This window comes from Molossus molossus, unplaced genomic scaffold, assembly GCF_014108415.1.
Source record: "Molossus molossus isolate mMolMol1 unplaced genomic scaffold, mMolMol1.p scaffold_m16_p_8, whole genome shotgun sequence".
Lineage (NCBI taxonomy): Eukaryota > Metazoa > Chordata > Mammalia > Chiroptera > Molossidae > Molossus > Molossus molossus.
Genome location: NW_023425402.1, coordinates 98,762,128 through 98,785,301, shown reverse-complemented (window position 1 = coordinate 98,785,301; position 23,174 = coordinate 98,762,128). Strand labels below are relative to the sequence as shown.

The following is a 23,174-nucleotide window of genomic DNA, read 5'->3' as shown; positions in this document are numbered from 1 at the left end:
AAAATGTAAGCTCGAGGAGGATAGGAACCAGAACTACATAGCTTTTTACTAGTAAACACAATGGCAAAGGTGCTTAATAAAATGCGTTAACAGTACAAAAGAGTGGTTTTCAGTGTTTTGAATGGTACCTTTTTTTAAACAATCTGGTAGTCTCTGTTCATATAAGAATGAAATTAAGAATGAGAAATAATTAGAATATTGCTATGATCATACCTAGAAGAAGTTAATTCTTGAAGAAAAATTAATAAGCTACATAGAAGTGAAAATATTAAATAGTTGAAGGATTTGAGGGTTTGTATTGTTTTCTTTAGTAATTTGAGAATGTATGGATTTTTATAGCAGTTTTATAAACAGGACATGAATATTATGGTTTAGGGCCTGTTCTTTATTAATTACTGATTTTTTAGTGGTACTCACAGTGCTCTTTCCCTGTTATAAATTATAAGATTTAAATTTTTTTTCTTTCTTCAAATTTCATATCAGGATATGGTTATACAAGCTCTTCAGAAAACTAATAACAGAAGTATAGAAGCTGCAATTGAATTCATTAGCAAAATGAGTTACCAAGATCCACGACGGGAACAGATGGTTACAGCAGCTGCCAGACCTATTAATGCCAGTTTGAAACCAGGTGATTAACCAAACTTTTTCCCTACTCTCTTATTTTATAGCATTGTTTTAAAATATATCAAATCTTTAGTCTCAGAATTTGATAAAAGCATCATAGTAAATGAAAGTCTCAAATTAGGATCAAATCGTTACAGTATTACACTATATTAGAGGATGGGCCCTAAAGTTCCATAGGTAATTCTGATAGGCAGCAGTCTACATTGAGAACTACTTGATTGGTTATATTGCAACTGAAATATTTCTTTTTTAAAAAAAATTATTTTGTTAACCCTTACCCGAGAATATTTTTCCATTGATTTTTTTTTTTCAGGGAGTGAGGGAAAGCGGAGCTGGGGGGGCGGGAGAGAAACATCAATGTGAGAGAGAGACATCAATTGGTTGTCTGTCGCATGACCCCAACTGGGGCCAGGAGTTGAACCTGTGACCCTTCAGTCCTTGGGCTGACGTTCTAACCATTGTGCCAAACTGGCCAGGGCCTGAAAGATTTCTTTTTAATCACAAATATCATTCATACTATTTTTTATTATAAGAGTAAAAACATGTTTATTATAGAATGTTTAGAAAGTAATAAGCAAAAAGAAAACACTATTTATAACCACAAGATTTTGGTGTGGTTTTTTTTTTTTTCAATCTTTTTTTCCTGTGGAAAACCTGAGTGTGTTTATATGTGTGTAGTTTGATTCTTTTGTTTAAGCAAAAAATGAGTCATACTAAAACCTACTTCATTCACTTAATTTACCATGTATAACTTTCCTTGTTATTAAGTGGAATTATTTTAATAGCAACATGAAAATAGATTCATCACATACTTTATTTAAGAAGTCTCTCATTTTTGACGTTTGTCTTGTTTCCCTTTTTTTCCATTATAGACAGTCTTGCTGTAAATACCCTTGTACCTAAATATTTGTACATTCCTGATGATTTTGTTATATTTTAAAAGACATGCAAAATTCTAAGGTTTCTCTTAGATTTTGCTATCAGAAAGGTATTACCAGCTTTTATTCTCCCAATCAGATTAATATGAGAATGCCTATATTTATAAATCCTAGATATTATCATTTTTATATATTTAATGGCTGTAGAAATACTATCTCATTTTACATTATTTATAGGTTAGTTTTGAATTGACGTTTTAATTCTTTGTTAATCTTGTATTTTTTATTAATTTCAAGAGGCCTTATTTATTCATTTTTCCTTTCATTCAGATTTTTATTAATCAACCACTTTTGCATTGAGTATAAAGTTCTTGCCCTTTTGTGGAGCTGACATTCTAGTAAGGAAAATCCAATACACAAATACATATAGAATTATAACTATATAAGTGTGAATGAAGAGGGGAGAGTTACATGGTACTGTGGATTCATATAATAGAGGAATTTTTTTTTTTTACCTAATCAAGGAGATCAGAGAAAACCTTCCTGTGAAACTAATAATAGAGCTGCTATCTGAACAAAGACAAAGGCATAGGTTTAGTGAGGGAGAGTGTCCTTGTGCTTGGCCTGTTTGGCAGGTTTTGATACCACATTCAAAGAAATGAAAGTGGCTGGAGCACGGAAAACAAAAGTATGCGATAGGAACCGGACTAGGCAGGAGGGGACTCTATTGATTTTATCCAAAGAGCAGCAGGAAGTTATGGAAACATTTCAAGCAGGGTGATGACAAGATAAGATTTGTGTTTTTAAAAGGTGGCTGGAGGGGATGAATAACAGATTAGAGAGAGCAAGGGATAGTATCTGAATAGACTTGATAAATACTACTCACAGGAAAGGAAGGTAATCTGGACTGGTGATGGCAGTGGAGAAAAGTGAATGAATTAGGAGAGATGCAAAAAGTAAAATTGACAAGGACTTGGCAATAGGTTACATATGGGTGATGATACTGTAGAGGGATGACTTATTTGGTGTAGAAAACGGCTGGTGATACACCACATTATGAAAGAGAATACTAAGAGAGAACAGGATTTGGGTGGTAGTTCTGGTTGTAAACATGAGTTTGAATTAGGTTCACTGAGTTATCCAAATGAAGATAGATGTCAAGTAGGAAGCTAGCTAGATATGTACAGTTCTTGTATTAGCCTTGCATATGAAATAGATCTAAAGGAGGTAACATAGACAAAAATGAAAAGATGGACGAGAACCAAGCTAATTGCTTTGTAGCTGATAGAAGAGGATAAGCCTGCAAAGAAAACAGAAAATTTAGCTTATGAAGTTAAAAAACCAATATAGTTTCTAGTGTCTTGAAACTCTATGGAAGAGAATGTTAAAGAAGAGGAAGGAATAAAGGGAAAGAGGTTGACCAAGGTGAAACTAGAAAGTATTTTGTTGGCTTTAGTGACATGGTACATTAATTAGTTTGCTAGGGCTGTTATAAAAAATACCAAAGACTGGCCCGGCTGGTGTGGCTCAGTGGTTGAGCGTCAACCCATGCACTAAGAGGTTGCCAGTTCAATTCCTGGTCAGGGCACATGCCCAGGTTGTGGGCCAGATCCTCGGTAAGGGGCATGCAGGAGGCAGCCAGTCAATGTTCTTTCTCATCGATGTTTCTATCTCTCTCTCTCCTTTCCTCTCTCTCTAAAATCAATAAAGAAAAAAATTTTTAAAAGAAAAAGTTTAACTCAAGTTATCCCTCCAGTTTAAAAAAAAAACAAAGACTGGGTGGCTTAAATAACAGATTTATTCTTTCATAGTTCTGGAGGCCAGAAGTCTTGAGATCAAGGAGACAGTAGATGTGGTTTCTTCCTCCATGGCTTTCAGATGACCATCCTCATTGGGTCTTCACATGGTTGTCCCTCTGCATGCACATGTGTCTGGTGCCTTTCTCTGTGTCCAGATTTCCTATAAGTACCTCAGTCATATTTGATTAAGTCTTACCCTATGACCTTATTTAACCTGAATTACGTCTGTAAAGGCCCTGTCTTCAAATACAGTCACATACTGAAGTACTCGGAGTTAGAACTTACTGAATTTTAGGGGACACAGTTCAGCTCATAACATATGGAGTAACTTGTTTTTGTTCAGTCATAGCATAATTCAGATTGGTGTGAGTTGAGGAATAAGTGGATATAAAGTAAAGAATTCAAGTATAGACAATTCTTTGAGAAATATTTATATGAGAGTAAAGTAAGGACATTAGCAGGAGTAGTGCTTCATCTGTGATGAAGATCTTTATTTCTGTTAATTTTCAATTTATTACAGATTGGTAATTTTATAAAATACAATACTGATGCATTTTTAGAAAAACTAAAAATTTAGCCCTGGCCGGTTTGGCGCAGCGGTTGGAGCGTCGGCCTGCGGTACTGAGAGACCCGGGTTCAGTTCCCGTTAAGGGCACGTACCTCGGTTGCAGTTTGTCCCCGGCCCTGGTTGGTCTTGCGGGTGGCAGCCACTCGATGTGTCCCTTCACATCGATGTTTCTTTCTCTCTCTCTTCCTCTCTCTCCCTCCCACTCTATCTGAACAAAAAATGGAAAAATGTCCTCGGGTGAGGATAAAAAAAAAAAAAAAAAAAACTAAAAATTTAAATGACATATCATATAAGTCCAAATATTTCATTACCACCTTTTAAAAGACAAAATTATTTTGTCAAATTTCTGTAAGTCTAAATTTTTACTCTCAACTTCCATACTTATCTTCTATGGGCCAATATCAGTTTGTGGACCAGCACCAAATAACACTTTGAGGGAGTGGTCTATATGGGAGCGGAGGGAGAGCCTTATTATTTATTATTTTTTAATAGGAAAAGACTTAGGCAAATTTAAAAGATAATTATAAGACTCCAGTTAAGAGGATGAAATTAAATATTCAAGAGAAAAGATCAAGTAAGGTTCTTGAGAAGCCAGGAGAGAGAAGAAAGGATCCAAAGCATGGGATGAAAGATTATTATTAGCCTTGCTTAGGAAGAGAAATAACCATTTTGCTCTAACGGGCAAATGGGCCTAGGTCATATAGGGAAGATAAAGGAATTCTTTCCATTGCTTTCAGTTTTCTCTGAAGGAGAAAATCAAGTCATCTGCTAAGAGTGATGGGTGAGGAGTGGGGCAGGCAGTTTGAGGAGGAGACTGGCAAGAGTCATAGTGGAGACCAAAGGAAACAGTAGAATTTTCTGGCGATGTTGAGGCCATTTATTTGATGATGCTGATCTTGAATTTATGGTGGAATCAGTCTGCTCTTTACATCACCTTCTCTAGCAGGAATCATTCATAACTGGAGCTTTACTAAGCAAGTACAAAATAAGAAAGAGAGGTAGAGGGAGTTCAGAATATTGCCTAAAGGGTAAATTAAAACCTTAATCAGAGCATATTCTTTCTCTGTCTTTAGTGGCTTCTCATTCCTTCCAAACTCCTCTCTATGGCTGTGTTACTCTCATACTTCATCTATTGTCACTATTCTCACTTACTGCTTTCCAGCCATACTGTATTTTGTGTTCTTGGAAAAAGTAGGCTCCCATCTCAGGACGTTTGCTCAGTCTTAGATCATGTCATGTCCTTGGTGAGGCCTTTTCTGACCCTTGGCTCAGCCATGCTATCTTCTTGTTACTCTCTATTGACACCATTTATATTTCCTTCATATAGCATTTATCATACCCAGATGTTACCTTGTTTATTTAATTGTTTATTGTCATTCTTCTCCATTGAGAATGTAGGTTCCATGGGGCCTGGGATGTTATCTCGTTCACTAGTGTACTTGAATTGCTTAAGGCAGTGCCTGGCTTATAGGTGCTCAGTAAATATTTAATGAATTAATAGAAATGAGGAAAGGAGAAAGGGAATACAGAGGGAGGAAAGAAGTGATGTACCATGGATTTAAATTGGTTAAAGTATGCCATAAAGAAAAGAGGGGGACTGCCCAGCCAGTGTGGCTCAGTGGATCGAGCATCGTCCCATGGACTGAGAGGTCCTGGGTTGATCCCTGGTCGGGGAACATGCCCGGGTTTCAGGCTCAGTCCCCAGTAGGGGGTGTGCAAGAGGCAGCCAATCGTTTCTCTCTCGTCGATGTTTCTGTCTCTCTCTTCCTCCCTCTAAAAAGTCAATTAAAGAAGAAAAAAAAAGAAGGGGACTGATGAAGTAGAGGATGAAGAGGATGACTAGGTCTTGATGAGGTTCAAGACCATTTGCAGTAGGAGTAAACATGAGAAAGAAGTCTATAAGCATATAAACCTTAAATTAGTGATTTTGAGAAAGAAATAGATATGGACGGTATCAAAATTAGAAATGTGATCTTGTGAGAGATATTTGAGGTGGAAGTGAGGTCTATGGATGTTTTCTCCATATGGATGTTGGAGTTATAGAATGTCGGCAAGGCTTAGGGTAGACCAAAGTTACAGGTGATGGAGGGGAAGCAAGCAAGAGTTCATTAGGTAAGAAAAATGAACACAGCCTCCCAGATAGAATGAATTTCCAAAGAGCTGGCTTTGAAAAAAAGAATATGAAGGAAAGCAATGATCTGGAAGCATAAATGAAGAGCAAAGAGGTAGAATCCCACATTTGAGCCAATTCATTTTTATTTTTATTTTTTTTAATCCTCACCCGAGGACTTTTTTTTTTTCTTTTTGCATTTATCTTCAGATAGAGCAGGAGAGTGAGTGGTAGGGAGAGAGAGAGACACACATATTCATGTGAGAGAGACACATGGAGTGGCTGCCACCCACACGACCCCAACCGGGGCCGAGGACAAACTGCAACCGAAGTACATGCCCTTAGCAGGAACCTAACCCATGACACTCTGGTCCACGGGCCGACGCTCTAACCGTTGAGGCAAACTGGCCAGGGCGAGCCAATTTATTTTTAAAGATAACCTTGACTGCAAAGGGCTGAAAGGAAAGTAATGTCAGCAGAAGATAACCAGCTGTAAGGAGGTGGTGGGAAAGCTTGGAGCAGAGGTTAGTAATCCAGGAGCATTTGCTAGTTATAAAGCAGTGGGCAGTTGTGATGGGGTTCAGGAGGTGGGAGAACACAGAGCTTTATTGGAGGTACAGAACAACAGGGATGGCAGTCTGCTTTAGGGTTGCAGTGTCTCACATTTTAACAGGTAAAAGTTTTGTGAGTCACATGATATATTTAGCCTCAGCTGACTATCTTAGGGAGGTGGCCAGAAGACTTGTATAGTTTCCCCAGAGTGATGACATCCCCTGAAGTCATACACCCAAGGTGCTGGCCAGCCTAGATGAAATGTAGTGTTAAACTGTACATTCTGAACAGTTACTACTTTTTTCTCATATATGTAACTAGATGTGTTTTCTCCCAGGAAGATGATGATGACCTTTCAAATTTGTAGGTGTTTCTGTTTGTTTTATTTTGATGGTGATAAGTGTTTTATGTATTTAGAGTTGTTAGTATTTTACTGAGTGTTCTTTACCTTTTATACTTGGGAAGACCTTCCAAAGAGGTGCCCCAATATTATTCAGTGATCACTTGTTTTTCCCTAGTACTTGTATGGTTTCATCTTTAACACTTAAATGTTTAATCTTTATGGAATGTATTAATTTATATAATTTTTTATACAAATGTGTATATATATACACACACACACATATATGTATATGTATGTGTGTATACACACACACACACACATATATGATGTATTATACATCTTTTTCCAAGTGGCCAAACTTACTTTAAGTACATTTTTTTCTTGGATCTTGTTATTTTTTTGCCTATTTGATTTATTTGGAAATTCTATTAAAGAGAGATTCTAGCCTTGGCCAGTGTGGTTAGAGCATGGACCTGTGGACCAAAGGGTCTTGGGTTTGATTCTCAGTTAAGGGCATGTACCTGGATTGCAGGTTCAATCCCTGATCCTGGTCAGGGTCATTCAAGAAGCAACCAATCAATGTGTGTCTCTCTCTTCCCGCCCTCCGCCCTCCTCCCTCCCACCCTTCCACTCTCTAAAAAAATCAATGGAAAAATATCCTCAGGTGAGGATTAACCAAAAAAAAAGAGAGAGAGAGAGAGATTCTGTAAAATTTATACCTTATTTCGTGTTCAGGTAATAATGCCCTGCTGTCTTTTTTGTTTTAAATGCCACGTTGAAATATATTTAAATTAGTTGTATCTAACAAAATTACAAATGGACATGTTTGGTTCACTAATGACATTTCTAATAATTTATGAAATGAAATTTTTTCATTGCTTTTTTATTTGTAAAGCAAAAGATTAGAAACAACCTTAATATTCATCACTAGGGGAACTGATTAAATAAATCTGTACAGTGAAAAACTATGGTAACATTTTTTAAAATTGAGGAAACACTTCATATACTGATACAGAATCTTTAATTTTTTAATGAAAAGAATAAGACCCAATAGTATGTATAGGAAGTATACTATTTATTTATATATCCCTAAAATATTTTACTGATGAGATTGGTTACCTTCAAGGAAGGAAACTGGTTGACTAAAAGACAGAGATGGGTGTTCTTCTGTAACTTTTGAGTTTTGAGTTGTGAGAATGTATTACCTAGTCAAAAATAAAATAAAAAAATTTAGAAGGCAAAATAAAACCACTTACTGAAATTTGATTTTTATAATTCTTGGAAGAGAATTACCACAGTAGTGTCAGAATTCCAAGCTAAAATTTTCAAAAAGTTTAAAATGTTTTTTCTCTGTTTTATGATCATAGGGAGTGTGCAACAATCAGTTAATCGCAGACAAAGCTGGAAAGGTTCTAAAGAATCTCTAGTTCCTCAGAGACATGGCCCACCACTAGGGGAAAGTGCGACCTATCGTTCGGAAAGTCCCAGCTCACAGACAGACATAGGCAAACCTTTGTCAGGATCTGGTATAACAGCATTTGCGCAAGTTCACCCTAACAATGGACAGAGAGTGAACCCCCCACCACCTCCTCAAGTAAGGAGTGTCACTCCTCCACCACCCCCAAGAGGCCAGACTCCTCCTCCAAGAGGTACAACTCCACCTCCCCCATCATGGGAACCAAACTCTCAAACAAAGCGCTATTCTGGGAATATGGAATTCGTAATTTCCCGAATCTCTCCCGTTCCACCTGGAGCCTGGCAAGAAGGCTATCCTCCACCTCTGAACACAGCCCCAATGAATCCTCCTAATCAGGGACAGAGAGGCATTAGTTCTGTTCCTGTTGGCAGACAACCAATCATCATGCAGAGTTCTAACAAATTTAACTTTGCACCAGGGAGACCTGGAATTCAGAATGGTAGTGGTCAAAATGATTTTATGATACACCAAAATGTCCCTGCTGGTGCAGTGAATCGTCAGCCACCCCCTCCATATCCTCTTACTGCAACTAATGGACAGAGCCCTTCTGCTTTACAAACAGGATCTGCTGCTTCTTCATCATATACAAATGGAAATATTCCTCAGTCTATGATGGTGCCAAATAGAAATAGTCATAACATGGATCTTTATAACATTAGTGTACCTGGACTGCAAACAACTTGGCCTCAGTCATCTTCCGCTCCAGCCCAGTCATCCCCAAGCACCACGCATGAAATCCCTACATGGCAACCTAACATACCAGTGAGGTCAAATTCTTTTAATAACCCATTAGGAAATAGAACAAGTCATTCTGCTAATTCTCAGCCTTCAGCTACAACAGTTACTGCTATCACACCAGCTCCAATTCAACAACCCGTGAAAAGCATACGCGTGTTAAAACCAGAGCTACAGACTGCTTTAGCACCTACTCACCCTTCTTGGATGCCACAGCCAATTCAAACTGTTCAACCTAGTCCTTTTTCTGAGGGCACCACCTCAAATATGACTGTAATGCCACCTGTTGCCGAAGCTCCAAACTATCAAGGTCCACCACCACCTTATCCGAAACATCTACTACACCAAAACCCATCTGTTCCTCCATATGAATCAATCAATAAATCTAACAAAGAGGATCAGCCGAACATGCCCAAGGAAGATGAGGGTGAAAAAAGTTATGAAAATGTTGATAGTGGGGATAAAGAAAAGAAACAGATTACAACTTCACCTATTACTGTTAGGAAAAACAAGAAAGATGAAGAGCGAAGGGAATCTCGTATTCAAAGTTACTCTCCTCAGGCATTTAAGTTCTTTATGGAGCAACATGTAGAAAATGTTCTCAAATCACATCAGCAGCGTCTACATCGTAAAAAGCAATTAGAGAATGAAATGATGCGGGTAAAGCCTTTTAAAATGTCCGTTTTTATACTTGGTTGTCTGTTTGCTTGGTGTTTATTTTAAAATATTGTGGGTGTGGTCCAACATTATTCTTTTTGTAGTTAAATATCTTGTCAATTATGTAAAAGTCAGTAAATATTGAAGTATTTTGATTATAGCATTTTATTTTAGTATTTCAAGATTTATTCAGACTTCCCATAATAAATTTCTTCTAGTAAATTAAGAAAAAAATATAATTTTTGGTTGAGGTGCACATAATCCCTTTATATGGAAATTGTATCAAAGGTTATATTTTAGGTTTTACATGTTATCTTACAACATGTTAAAATGAGCTAAAATTATCTAGGTGTCTTCTCTTGATAACGTTTGTGAAACATTTAGTTTTACTTAGTAATTTTGAGCTTGTGGGTTTATTCATCAGGTTGGTCTTATTTGAAAGAATGAGACATCTTCCTTCAGTTATTTATCCATCTAATTTCATTAAAGTTTTTTTTTTCCTTTATTGATTTTTTTTTAGACTGAGAGGAAGTGAAAAAGAGGGAGAGATGGAAACATTGATGGGAGAAAACATCGTTTGGCTGCCTCCTGCATGACCCCCACTGGGGATCAGGTCCACAACCTGGGCATGTGTCCTGACCGGGAATTGAACCGGCGACCTCTTGGCACATGGGTTAATGCTCAACCACTGAGCCACACTGGCTGGACTAATTTCATTTTTATAATGTACTGGAAAAGTGTGCTGAAATTATTAAATCAAAGTCCACTTAAAAGGAGATCAGAATAAGTTTAATCTCTGTTGTCATTCCATATAGATCTCTTCACTATATATAATGGTACTGTCATTATTATTTTTATCATGTGCTTACAGTTCAAAGGTTTGACTTACATCTATCACTCAAAATCCAAGAGGCTTAAATTTGTGATGAAATTTTCTCATACAATTCAAGAAAGTCATTCTTTTAAAATTATTTCTCTAAATCTGATTTCACAGTGTTGTTTTTCCTGCTATAAATTGCATTTTGTTAGATAAATACCATGATAATCTGTATGACTTATCCATATTTTAGCTCTCAGAATTTCTTCCTAAAGCTGTCTGTATGTATTTTCTTAGTTTATTTTTCCTTTTTCCTCTTCACTTTCACTAATAGCTGATTTAAACTTTTATGGTGTTGGAAGCTTTGCTGACTTCTGTAGCCTCCATTACTGTGTAGGCAAGTAAGATTTTAAGAGAAACAGTTCTATACTAAGTCTGGCATGCCACCCTTCTTAAAAGATTTTGCATGCAAATGCATATCCTAACAGAAGCATGAGGTTGCTGTATTTTAATTAGTTTTGCATTTCTAGAATTAGACTTTACTTTTCAAATCAGATTCCTATCCTATTTTAACTCTTAAATTAGTTATTAGCTAGCCAAAAATAAATTGTTCCTTCCTTATAAATCCAGGTATTTCATGTCTAGTTAGAAGTTGGTTTTAGTTTTTGTCTGTATTTTGGTATCTTCATAAGTCACATTGACTATTCTTTGAAATGTTCCAAAATATCTAAAAGATACCCTGTAATCACACAAGTTCTTCCTTTTAAATAAGGTAGGAATATCCTTTTGTATTTTGTTTTAGTGATGGCTCTCATTCCTACCCTTATTCTAATGCCTTGAGAAAGGTAAAAGGAAAGACTGACTATTAATGAGTAGTTAGGTTATAGAAGATATTCTTCTGTTCTTGATACATCATTTTTTTAGAGTAAATGAACTAGATATGAAATAACTTCATGAAGGGTAAAATGGGAGGAAGAATATTTGAGGCTTAGGTATTTTACAAAGAGAATCATATAATGAAGGCAATCTAATCATGTAATTTGGAAGTAATGTGCATGGAGGGATAGATGAGGATGCATGTGAACAGAGGTTTGGTTATTGCCTATTGGGAACATTTTTTTTTTTTGAGTGCATTAGAGAGGAGTAGAAAGCTGATCATTGATATCTTCTTGCTCTCCACAGCAGAATCTGCATATATACTCACCTTATACATCCTCTTAACTATCTCTTAAGCTGCACTTTTGATAATTAATTTTCTCTGAAATATCTTTTAGATTTCTAACATGCTTTATTAAAAATTATTATGCATTTAACTTTAAATATATGCCTGAATTTTTCCAAGCTATTTCTTAATATTTTGTATAGAAAAGAATTCCTCATTTAACATTTAGCTTATTTGCCTAGGTTGGATTATCTCAAGATGCCCAGGATCAAATGAGAAAGATGCTTTGCCAAAAAGAGTCTAATTACATCCGTCTTAAGAGGGCTAAAATGGACAAGTCTATGTTTGTGAAGATAAAGACACTAGGAATAGGAGCATTTGGTGAAGTCTGTCTAGCAAGAAAAGTAGATACTAAGGCATTGTATGCAACAAAAACTCTTCGAAAGAAAGATGTTCTGCTTCGAAATCAGGTCGCTCATGTTAAAGCTGAGAGAGATATCCTGGCTGAAGCTGACAACGAATGGGTAGTTCGTCTATATTATTCATTCCAAGATAAGGACAATTTATACTTTGTAATGGACTACATTCCTGGGGGTGATATGATGAGCCTACTAATTAGAATGGGCATCTTTCCAGAAAATCTGGCACGATTCTACATAGCAGAACTTACTTGTGCAGTTGAAAGTGTTCATAAAATGGGTTTTATTCATAGAGATATTAAACCTGATAATATTTTGATTGACCGTGATGGTCATATTAAATTGACTGACTTCGGCCTCTGCACTGGCTTCAGGTGGACACATGATTCTAAGTACTACCAGAGTGGTGAGTAAAATAATAAAATGTGTACATATTAATATGACTTATTAATGCAGTAAAATATAAGATTGGTATTATCACTGGATGGGACCCAGAAGTCCTGGGTCAGATATTGACTCTGTTGGATAACTATGGCTGACTCCTGAAGATATTTAGAGTTATAAAATGAAAGAGTATTAGATTCAGTTATTTCTAAATATTTTAACGTTTTTGAGTTAACCACTTTATGTTTTGTTATTTTTGAAATATGTCAGACAAATAAATTATAAAAATAAATTTTAAATGAAGCCACATACCCTCCATTCTACTTAAGAACTGGACTCTCATTACTTTTTTTTTCTTCTTCTTCTTTTTTGGACTGTTAGTACTTTAGAAAGCCCTAAACAATTAATTCTCTTTCTTTCCTCTACAGAGGTAATCATCATTTCAGAACTTGGTAATCAGTTCTTTACTTTTCTTTATATTTTTGCCATATATGTATATATTCCTAAACACTATATTATTTCATTTTGCCTACTCTGGAATCTTTATTTAAATGTAATCATTCTGTATGTATTCTTCTATGTTGACTTTTATGTTTGAAGTTCATCTGTGTTAATTGCACGTAACATTTATTTTCACCATTATTTAGGATTCTGATGTATGACTATTACACAATTGATTTAATCTTAAATACATGATGTACATGATTCTGTTTAATCCTCACAAAGTCATTATAAGGCAGAATAAAGAAACGAAGGCTTAGTTAGATAACTTGCCCGAGGTCAGACAGAAAATAGGTGTAAGGGCTAAGCTTTGAACCTAGGTTTGTCTGATTACAGGGCCCATGTTATTTCTACTACACCACAGTGCTTCACCAAGATCCCTTCCAGCGCTAATGGAAGTGTAAGTCAATCTGACATTTGTTGAATACTTACTATGACTAGGTGCTTTACATATATTCTAATTTAATGCTTACAGCAATCCTCTGAGGTAAGTATTATTAGCCTTCTGTAAACACGAGTAGATTGACAGTAAATGGATAGAACTGAGACACATGAACCTACTTTAATGTTCAGTTTAATGTAATATCTCCCAGATTCACCTGAATTAGTTGGGGTTCTTCTTAGAAATATGATTTCTAGGCTCTATTTCAGTTTACTGGTTGAAAATCTTCATTGGAGAGTAGAAATTATATTTTTATCAAACATCCCAGATGATTACAGCTAGGTTAATTTTAGATATATTCTAGGTGATTTCATCTAGTCATGGCTTTAAACACCAACTCTGTGTCGGTGACGTCCCAATCTCTTCAGAAATGGCATCTCCCTTTCACGTGGATTTATAATCGGCCTTTTGAACTTAACATTACCAATAAACAACTTTTAATTTCTCCCCCTCTATATATATTTCCCCTCTAGTCTTCCCCAGTTTAGTAAATTATCCCACCACCACCCACCTAGTTATCCTTGATTCTTTTCCCCCATACCTTCTACGTGTAATCTATCAGTAAGTCTTGCTTACTCCACCTCTAAACATATCCTGAATCTGTTTGCTTTTCTCCATCACCACTAATACCATCATAGTTCAAGCTTAACTGTAATAGCCTCTTCACAGGTCTCTTTACTTTTGTCCTCTCTTATAATCTGTTTAAACATAAATAAAATCTTGTCATTTTCTTGCTTCAAACTCTCCAGTGTCTTCCCATTGTAGTTGGAGTGAAAGATAAACCATGTCTTTTGCTTACAAAATCCATGTGTACTGGCTCCCACTCCATTTCCTGCCATTCTCTTTTCTAACCACACTGGTTTTCTCTGTTACTGTTGTTTCTGTATAGACTGCTTTGCCCTAGTTTTCAAATAATTGATTTCCGTTTGTTTTTTACAAATGTCACCTCAATTAGTCACATCACCCCAGTTGATTCTTAACATTGAATGCATCACTATGTTTTTAACATATGTATTTGTTTGTTGTGTTTTTTATGCACAGAGAAGCTGCATGAGAGAACAACCCTGTCCTTATTTATCATTGTCACTTGTTGAATGAATAAAACATTGATCTAACTTGTTTGCAGCTTTGTTCAGAGTAGTAATGTGGAGCAGTCTGAATAACATTGTTAATCCTACCTACTCCTGATTTTGTCATCATTTAACGTTGAATACATCGTTGAATCTTGGGTTAATTTTTCTTAGTGTAAAACTTGTCCTATTAATATCTCAGCTTACAGGTTCCAGTTATTAATAAACATCATCAGTGATTTGGTATACATTGCATCCTAGCTTGTTGTAAGAAGAGAGTGTTGTTAACTCTAAACCATGATGTCAAAAAGTTGGACTCTAGGTTTACTCTCGTTCTTGTTGCTTTTATTCCCTTTTTTTTTTTTACTTTACAGGCGACCATCCACGGCAAGATAGCATGGATTTCAGTAATGAATGGGGTGACCCCTCTAACTGTAGATGTGGAGATAGACTGAAGCCACTAGAACGGAGAGCTGCACGCCAGCACCAGCGATGTCTAGCACATTCTTTGGTTGGGACTCCCAATTATATCGCCCCTGAAGTGTTATTACGAACAGGTAAAATATTTGTTTTATAAATAATCTCCAGCTGAGACTTCATTATAATATAGCTTATTTTTAGGTTTATAATAAAAGTTAATTTTATAGTATAAATTGGTGATTTAATATTAATTATGACTGTATTAATTCTGGACACTTTTTAAAATACTTACAAATAACTATAACTTTGCTATCATATTTTAGGCTATACACAGTTATGTGACTGGTGGAGTGTTGGTGTAATTCTTTTTGAAATGTTGGTGGGACAACCTCCTTTCTTGGCACAAACACCATTAGAAACACAAATGAAGGTAAGGTATAGAATCTATACCAAAAGAATTGTCACAAAGCCCTTTACACTGTAGATGTTTATCAGTCCTTTACATACAACATCTTACCCTGGAATTAAAGAATTAACTCGGCCCTCTCTGGGTAGGTAGCTCAGTTGGCCAGAGCATCGTCCTAATATGCCAAGGTTGTAGGTTTGATCTCCTGTCAGGGCACATACAAGAGTCAACCAATCACTGCATGAAAAATGGAACAACAAATTGATGTTTCTCTGTCTCTTTCCTTTCCTCTCTCTAAAATCAATTAAAATTTTTTTCTTTAACGTATGAACTTGTAAGGATATAGGATTCCATGCATGAACTCCAATCTCCATCATCTCCTCATCTCACTCTTACATTCTTTTTCACTTATAAACTACTCATGTTTCATTTTCATAGAAATATTTAGTACCTTTTGAAGATTTATTTCAATTTACTCTTTGTCAACTGTTGGCTCCTGGCTTTGTTTCCTTCCCTGCACATTCTAGCCCCAAACTACAAACAAATATCTATTCAGTAGTTCCTCCTTATTTGCTGTTTCACTTTCTGCTTTCTCAGTTACCTGCAGTCAACCACAGTCTGAATGTGTTAAATGGAAAATTTCATAAATAAGCAATGTATAAGTTTCAAATTGTGCCCCATTCTGAGGTGTGTGATGAAATCTTGTGCTGTCCTGTTCCATCCCACCTGGGACATGAATTATTCCTTTGTCTAGCATATTCACACTGTGTATGCTACCCACTTGTCAATCACTTAGTAGCCATTTCAGTTACCAGAGCAATTGTTATATCTCAGTGCTTGTGTTCAGACAACCCTTATTTTACTTAATAATGACCCACAAGTGCAAGAGTAGTGATGCTGGTCATTCAGATAGGCCAAATAGGAAACAAAAAGTGCTTCCTTTTAAGTGAAAAGATATGTATGTATAGGAAAAAACATAGTATATATAGGGTTCAGTACTATCTATGGTTTCAGGCACCCACTGGGGGTCGTGGAACATATTCCCCACAAATAAGAGGGACTACTGTACCTCCACTTGAAATTACCTCTGACACTTAAATGAGAAGCTGCCCACAATTTTGAGCATAAACTGTCTCATTTTAAATCCTTTAGTGGTTCCTTTGTTCATTGTTAAAGTCCAGATTTTCCCTCTGTACTTTTGTTCATACCATTCCCTTTGTCTGGAATGTCTTTTCTCTCCTGTCTTCCACAACCCTCCCCTTTCTGAAGCCTAGTTAACTCTAACTTATGTTTTGTTGTTTTTTGTTTTTTTTTTGTTTGTTTCTGATTGCTTTTAATCATTCTTTGAGAGTGCCTTGAGATATCATCTGTTCTATAATGCTCCCCACCAAGTTGTAACTATTTCTGTCATTGCATTTCATGTTTATAAAATGTGTTTTAGAATTTCTTTTAGTATAGGTCTGTTGGTAATGCAATAGGGTTTGTGTCAGAGTTGTCTAAAAGTATCTTTATTTTACCTACATTTTAATATATATGTATATAAATAAGTGTGTGTATGTGTGAGAAAAATTGAATGCTTTCTCCCTAAGATGAAGAAAAATGCAAGGAGGTCTGTTCTCACCAGTCTTTCTTTTATTTTTTTCTTTATTGATTTTTAGAGAGAGAAGAAGGGAGAGGGAGAGAGAAATAGAAACATCGATGAGAGAGAACATCGATTGGCTGCCTCCTGCATGTCCCCTCACCCCCGGGGATTGGGCCCACAACCTGGGCAAGTGCCCTGACCGGGAATCGAACTGGTGACCTCTTGGTGCATGGGTAGACGCTCAACCACTGAGCCACACCAGCCAGGCTGTTCTCACCAGTCTTAGTCAATGTAGTCTCGAAGTCTTAGCCTGTGCTATATAGCAGCAAAAGGAATTAAAAGGCATATAGATTAGAAAGAAAGAAAAACTTCCCCTATTCAACAGATGACTCTATCTTCTGTATAGAAAATCCCAAGGAATCAAAGGAAAAACCCATAGAGCCCAGCTGATGTGGCTCAGTGGTTGAGGAGGTCATGCACAAGGAGATCACTGGTTCGATTCCCGGTCAGGGCACATGCCCAGGTTGTGGGCTTGATCCCCAGTGGAGGGGTATGCAGGAGGCGGCCAGTCGATGTTCTCTCTCATTGATGTTTTTCTCTCTCCCTCTCCTTTCTTCTCTCTCTAAAAATCAATAAAGAAAAATTATTTTTTAAAAAAAAAGAAAGAAAAAAAATCGATAGAACTAACAAGTTTGGCAAGATTGTAGGATATAAGGTTAATAATAAAAATCTATTGTATTTCTATATTTAAGCAGTGAACAACCAGAAACTGAAATTTTAAAACAATACCATTTGTAATAGCTTCCCCAGAAAGAAATACTTAGGTATAAATCTAATGAACAAGATCTGTGTGCTGAAAGCTACAAATTGATGAAAGAAACCAAAGAAAATCTTAAGAAATGGAGATACATATATTGTGTTGATGGATTATAAGACTTAACATAGTAAAACTATCAATTCTCCCCCCACAAATCTGTATATATAACTCAGTTTCAATAAAAATTTCCAGCAGGAATTTTTATAGACATATATATCAGCTGATTATAAAATTTATATGGGTGGAGAAAGGAACTGGGATTAAGAAAACAGTTTTTAAGAAGAAGAGCAAAGAGGAATCAACTACTTGATTTTAGGACTTACTATAAAGTTATAGTAATACAGACAGTATGATATTGGCAAAACGGTACATACATAGATCAGTGGACCAGGTAGAGAATGGAGAAATAGGACCACACAAATATGGCCATTTGATCGTTGACAAAGATACAAATGGATAGTATTTCAACAAATAGTGTTGGAAAATTGATTAGCCATATACAAAAAATACTGAACATCAACGTAAAATTCACACCTCACACAAAGATGAACTCAAAATGGATTATAGATCTAGAAATAAACATAAAGCTATAATAACTTTTAGAAGAAAATAGAAGAGGAAATCTTTATGGCCTGAGGTTAGGTGAAGAGCTCTTAGAAATGACACCAATATCATGATCACTAAAAGAAAGAGTTGAGAAATTGGACTTCATCAAAAGTAAAAATGTTCAGTCTGCCTAAGACACAGTCAAGATAATGGAAAGGCATTTGGTATGGGATTTTGGGTTTCAGTTGTAGCAGCACTTTAAAAAATCCACTTCCTTTTGTTCTCCATACTTTCTGATGAGAAATCTTACAGTTGTTCAAATCTTTGTTCCCTTAAGTAATGCATCATTTTTTACTGGCTGCTTTCAGTGTTGTAATTATGGAATGTCTGGGCATGGATTTCTTAGGGCTTATCCTGCTTGTTGTTCACTGAGCTTCTTGAATTTAGAAGTTTATCTGTTGTAAAATTTGGGGAGTTTTCAGCCATCATTTCTTCAGATATTTTTTTTCTACATCACACACGTTTTCCCCTTGGAACTCTAATGACACCAGTGTTAGAACTTTTGGTACAGCCCCACAGATTACTGAGGGCTATATTTTTAAACTCTCGTTTCTCTTCGTTCAGATTGCATAATTTCTATCAGTCTGTCTTGAAGTTCACTTTCCTCTGACATCTCCATTCTATTGAGCCCATCTATTGAGTTTTTTTATTTTGGTTATAGTATTCTTCAGTTCTAAAATTTACATTTAGTACCTCTTCATATCTTCAGTTTCTTTGCTGAGACTTTCTGTCTTCATTCATTCTAAGAGTATGCATCCTTATTTAGAACATTTTAATAATGGCTACTTTTTCAGATAATTCTAAAATCTGTGTCATCTCAACACTGACATCTGTTATTTTCTTTTACTGTGTGGGTTGAAATTTTTATGGTTCTTGTATGCTAAGTAACTTTGGATTATATCCTAGACATTTTGAATATTACGTTATGCAACTCTGGGTTTTGTTTAAATGTTACAGAGAATGTTGATATTGTTTTGGCATTAAACCTGGTTGGAGTCAGTCTACAAGTTCTAACCAGCCTTTTGTGGTTTGTGACTTCAGTGTCAGTTACATTGTCAAAGCCTTTACATTGCGAAGGAGATCTCTCTCTCACTGTGGTCTTCTCCTTAGTTCAGGTCTCAAAGTTCTTGATGTGTTTTTTAGGATAAGATCCTTACAGTTGAGAGGTGAGCCTAGCAGTTTGTATGCGATCTGTTCTTCCTCTGCCTTGTCCCTGGTACTTGCCAGTTCCTTCAGGCTTCCCTTTTCAGTTCTTTGACTAGAGAGTGAAGATTTATTCTACTGTGTCACACATGTCTCCTGACTGTGCCTGCACCCAGGACAAGATAGCAAGAGCTCACAGACAGAAAAAGTGACAGGGATTCCATCTAACTTCTTAGGACCATGTGCTTTAATTTCCAATTGAAGAGGAAGAGTCCCTTCTCTCAGAGTTTCAGGTGGCCCTTATTGTACCTCTGATGGGGCCAGAAAACCCCTTTCCCAATCTCTGAGCCTGAACTAGAAGGACTTTCCCTAGAGCTCACTCTGTTATACATCGTCAAGGTTTGGGCTACCTTGAGTCTAAACCAGGGAATTCTAAATGAAAAAATGGTGCCCTGGCCTGTTTGGCTCAGCGGTTAGAGCGTCGGCCTGCAGTCCGGAGAGACCCGGGTTCGGTTTCCGCTAAGGGCACGTACTTCGGTTGCAGTTTGTTCCCGGCCCTGGTTGGTCGTGTGGTGGCAGCCAGTCGATGTGTCCCTTCACGTAGATGTTTCTCTCTCTCTATCTCTTCCTCTCTCTCCCTCCCACTCTATCTGTACAAAAAATGGGAAAATGCCCTCGGGTGAGGATTAAAAAAATAAATAAATAAAAATAAATGAAAAAATGGTAAACTCACCACCATTTCATTGGTGCTTCAAATTTCTTATCTTCTTCCTCAGTCTGCATGTTAGTCTTTACTTTTCAGGGTCCTTGAGTAGCTGCTACGTGCATTCTGCCCAGGTTGTATAGCTGCATTCAGTAGGAAAGACAGGGTAGAGTATACCTATTTCATTTTACTCAGAACTGGAACCCCTCTCTTCCTCTAGCTGCTCTTAGGATATTTTTCTCTTTAATTTTGGTTTTCTGTATTTCCACCATTATGTGCCCATGTGGTTTTCTTTTTATTCATCTTGACTGAGGTTCATAAAGCTTCTTGAATTGTAGGTGGATGGCCTTCATCAAGTTTGGAAAATTCCCTCTTATTACTCTTCAAAGATTTATTCTGCTTCCCTGCCTCCTCCTGGGACTCTTAATTGGTTTAGTATACATACGTATGGTAGACATTTGATATTATCTTCCATGTCTCATGCTTTATTATTTTTTTATTCCATTTTTTTCTCTGTGTGCTTCAGTTTACATTAAGCCCTATTGATGTATCTTTAAATTGACTGATTTTTTTTTTTGGTGTGCCTAGCCTTTATTTTTACCTTAAATTAAACAACCCTGATTGTAACTCTAAAGTAAAGAACTTCTCTAGCTGTTTGTATATATTAATTTCTCCTATTTAAAGTAGATGATGGCCCTGGCCGGTTTGGCTCAGCGGTTAGAGCGTCCACCTGCGGTCAGGAGAGACCCGGGTTCGGTTCCCGCTAAGAGCATGTACCTCGGTTGCAGTTTGTCCCCGGCCCTGGTTGGTCGTGCGAGTGGCAGCCACTCGATGTGTCCCTTTCACATCGATGTTTCCCTCTCTCTCTCTTCCTCTCTCTCCCTCCCACACTATCTGTACAAAAAATGGAAAAATGTTCTCGGATGAGGATTAAAAAAAATAAAAAATAAATAAAATAAAATAAAGTAGATGATGGAACCAGGCATAAATAACTAATACTGTATCATAATTTTTTCCAAAAATTTCAGACATTTTATTAGTTGAAGTATCTCCTTTTTCTAACCTGGGAGAAAACTGTAATAAGAATAGATATTAGAAGAAGGGGTTGCCCTGGCCGGTTTGGCTCAGCGGTTAGAGCCTCTGCCTGCGGTCCGGAGAGACCCGGGTTCGGTTCCAGCTAAGGGCATGTACCTTGGTTGCAGTTTGTCCCTGGCCCTGGTTGGTCGTGCGGGTGGCAGCCACTCAATGTGTCCCTTTCACATCGATGTTTCCCTCTCTCTCTCTCCCTCCCACTCTGTCTGTACAAAAAATGGAAAAATGTCCTCGGGTGAGGATAAAAAAAAAAATTTTTTTTTAAAAAAAGAAGAAGAAGGGGTTTATTTTTCTTCCCTCTACAGTAGCTGATAAGGTTCCAAATGAATAAGGAAAAATGGGGTTCATTTATTCATTTATTTAACAAATATTTGTTGATTGTCTACTGCCTTCCTTCCCTTCTTCCCTCCTTTCCACTTTCCCTTTTTTCCTCCCTCTTTGCCTCCCTCATTCTGGTTTATTCAAAATCATAACCACTGAACATCTATTATATGCCAGGAAATACAAAGACAAAACATGGTCTATAGCCTTATGGGATTTTATACTATAGTAGAAGGACACAAACATAAATAGGTACCACAAAGTATTAGAGATGTTATAATACAGTTAAATTTATAGAACAGAGGAGGCACAGTAGAAATAGTTATTTCTACAAGAGGTGCTAAAAATTACATTGAGTCTTCTAATATGAGTATAAGTTGCCTAAAGAGGAGAGGATGGGAAGAAAGATTATTTCCCACCAATGATTTATTAGTAAAGGTAAGGAAGGTGAAATACCATGCAATTTATTTTAAAAATTTACAAATAGTCTGGTAAGAGTTTTTGATATAAAACTTGGGAGAAAATTTTGGTCTTACTTATCTTTTTCCTCCTAATTTTTATAAATCTTCTTTAAAGGTTATCAACTGGCAAACATCTCTTCACATTCCACTGAAAGCTAAACTGAGTCCTGAAGCCTCTGATCTTATAATTAAACTTTGCCGAGGACCAGAAGATCGCTTAGGCAAGAATGGTGCTGATGAAATAAAAGCTCATCCATTTTTTAAAACAATTGATTTCTCCAGTGACCTGAGACAACAACCTGCTTCATACATTCCTAAAATCACACACCCAACAGATACATCAAATTTTGATCCAGTTGACCCTGATAAGTTATGGAGTGATGATAATGAGGAAGAAAATGTAAATGACACTCTCAACGGATGGTATAAAAATGGGAAGCACCCTGAACATGCTTTCTATGAATTTACCTTTAGGAGGTTTTTTGATGACAATGGCTACCCATATAATTATCCAAAACCTATTGAATATGAATATATTAATTCGCAAGGCTCAGAGCAACAGTCAGATGAAGATGATCGGCACACAGGCTCAGAGATAAAAAATCGTGATCTAGTATATGTTTAACACACTAGGAAATAATTGTAATGAGGATTTGCAAAAAGGCCTGAAATGCGGGGTTTTTGAGGCTCTGAGAGTAAAATTATGCAAATGCGACAGAGCTGTGTGTATGTGCTCTGTGCACAATATTTTATGTTCCTAAATTATGGGATATCCTTTTAAAATGTTAATTTATTCCAGCCTTTATAATCAGTAATTTAGAAAAAAGTTATAAATTATGAACTGAATATTTTAGTCAGTTCTAGTACTTAAAGTACTGAAAATAAAAAAAATAGTGTGCTTTGTTTAAAAGAAGAAGCCTGGTATCTATTTGTACATATGCTAAATAATTTTAAAAGACAAGAGTTTGAAATCATTTTGAAAGACAGTTTTAGTTTTATTTTGCTTTAACCAAATATGAACTATATCCCACATTTACAAAGCTTTCCTCCCCCCTCCCATAACCTTGTTTTTGGTACAAAAT

The 23,174-nt window shown here is 36.5% G+C and overlaps 1 protein-coding gene across 2 annotated transcripts in view; it reads left to right on the top strand.

Annotated features, from left to right (window-relative positions):
* LATS1 (large tumor suppressor kinase 1) overlaps positions 1-22,887 on the top strand; it is a 35,147-nt gene extending 12,260 nt beyond the window's left edge. For both annotated transcript variants that reach the window (XM_036248782.1, XM_036248781.1), the window contains exons 3-8: positions 484-631; positions 8,245-9,749; positions 11,968-12,550; positions 14,916-15,098; positions 15,285-15,391; positions 22,208-22,887. In XM_036248782.1, the coding sequence (XP_036104675.1) occupies positions 484-631; positions 8,245-9,749; positions 11,968-12,550; positions 14,916-15,098; positions 15,285-15,391; positions 22,208-22,717 (3,036 nt within the window). In that variant the 3' untranslated portion in view covers positions 22,718-22,887. The remainder of the gene's footprint in view (positions 1-483; positions 632-8,244; positions 9,750-11,967; positions 12,551-14,915; positions 15,099-15,284; positions 15,392-22,207) is intronic.
* Positions 22,888-23,174: the final 287 nt, after the last annotated feature.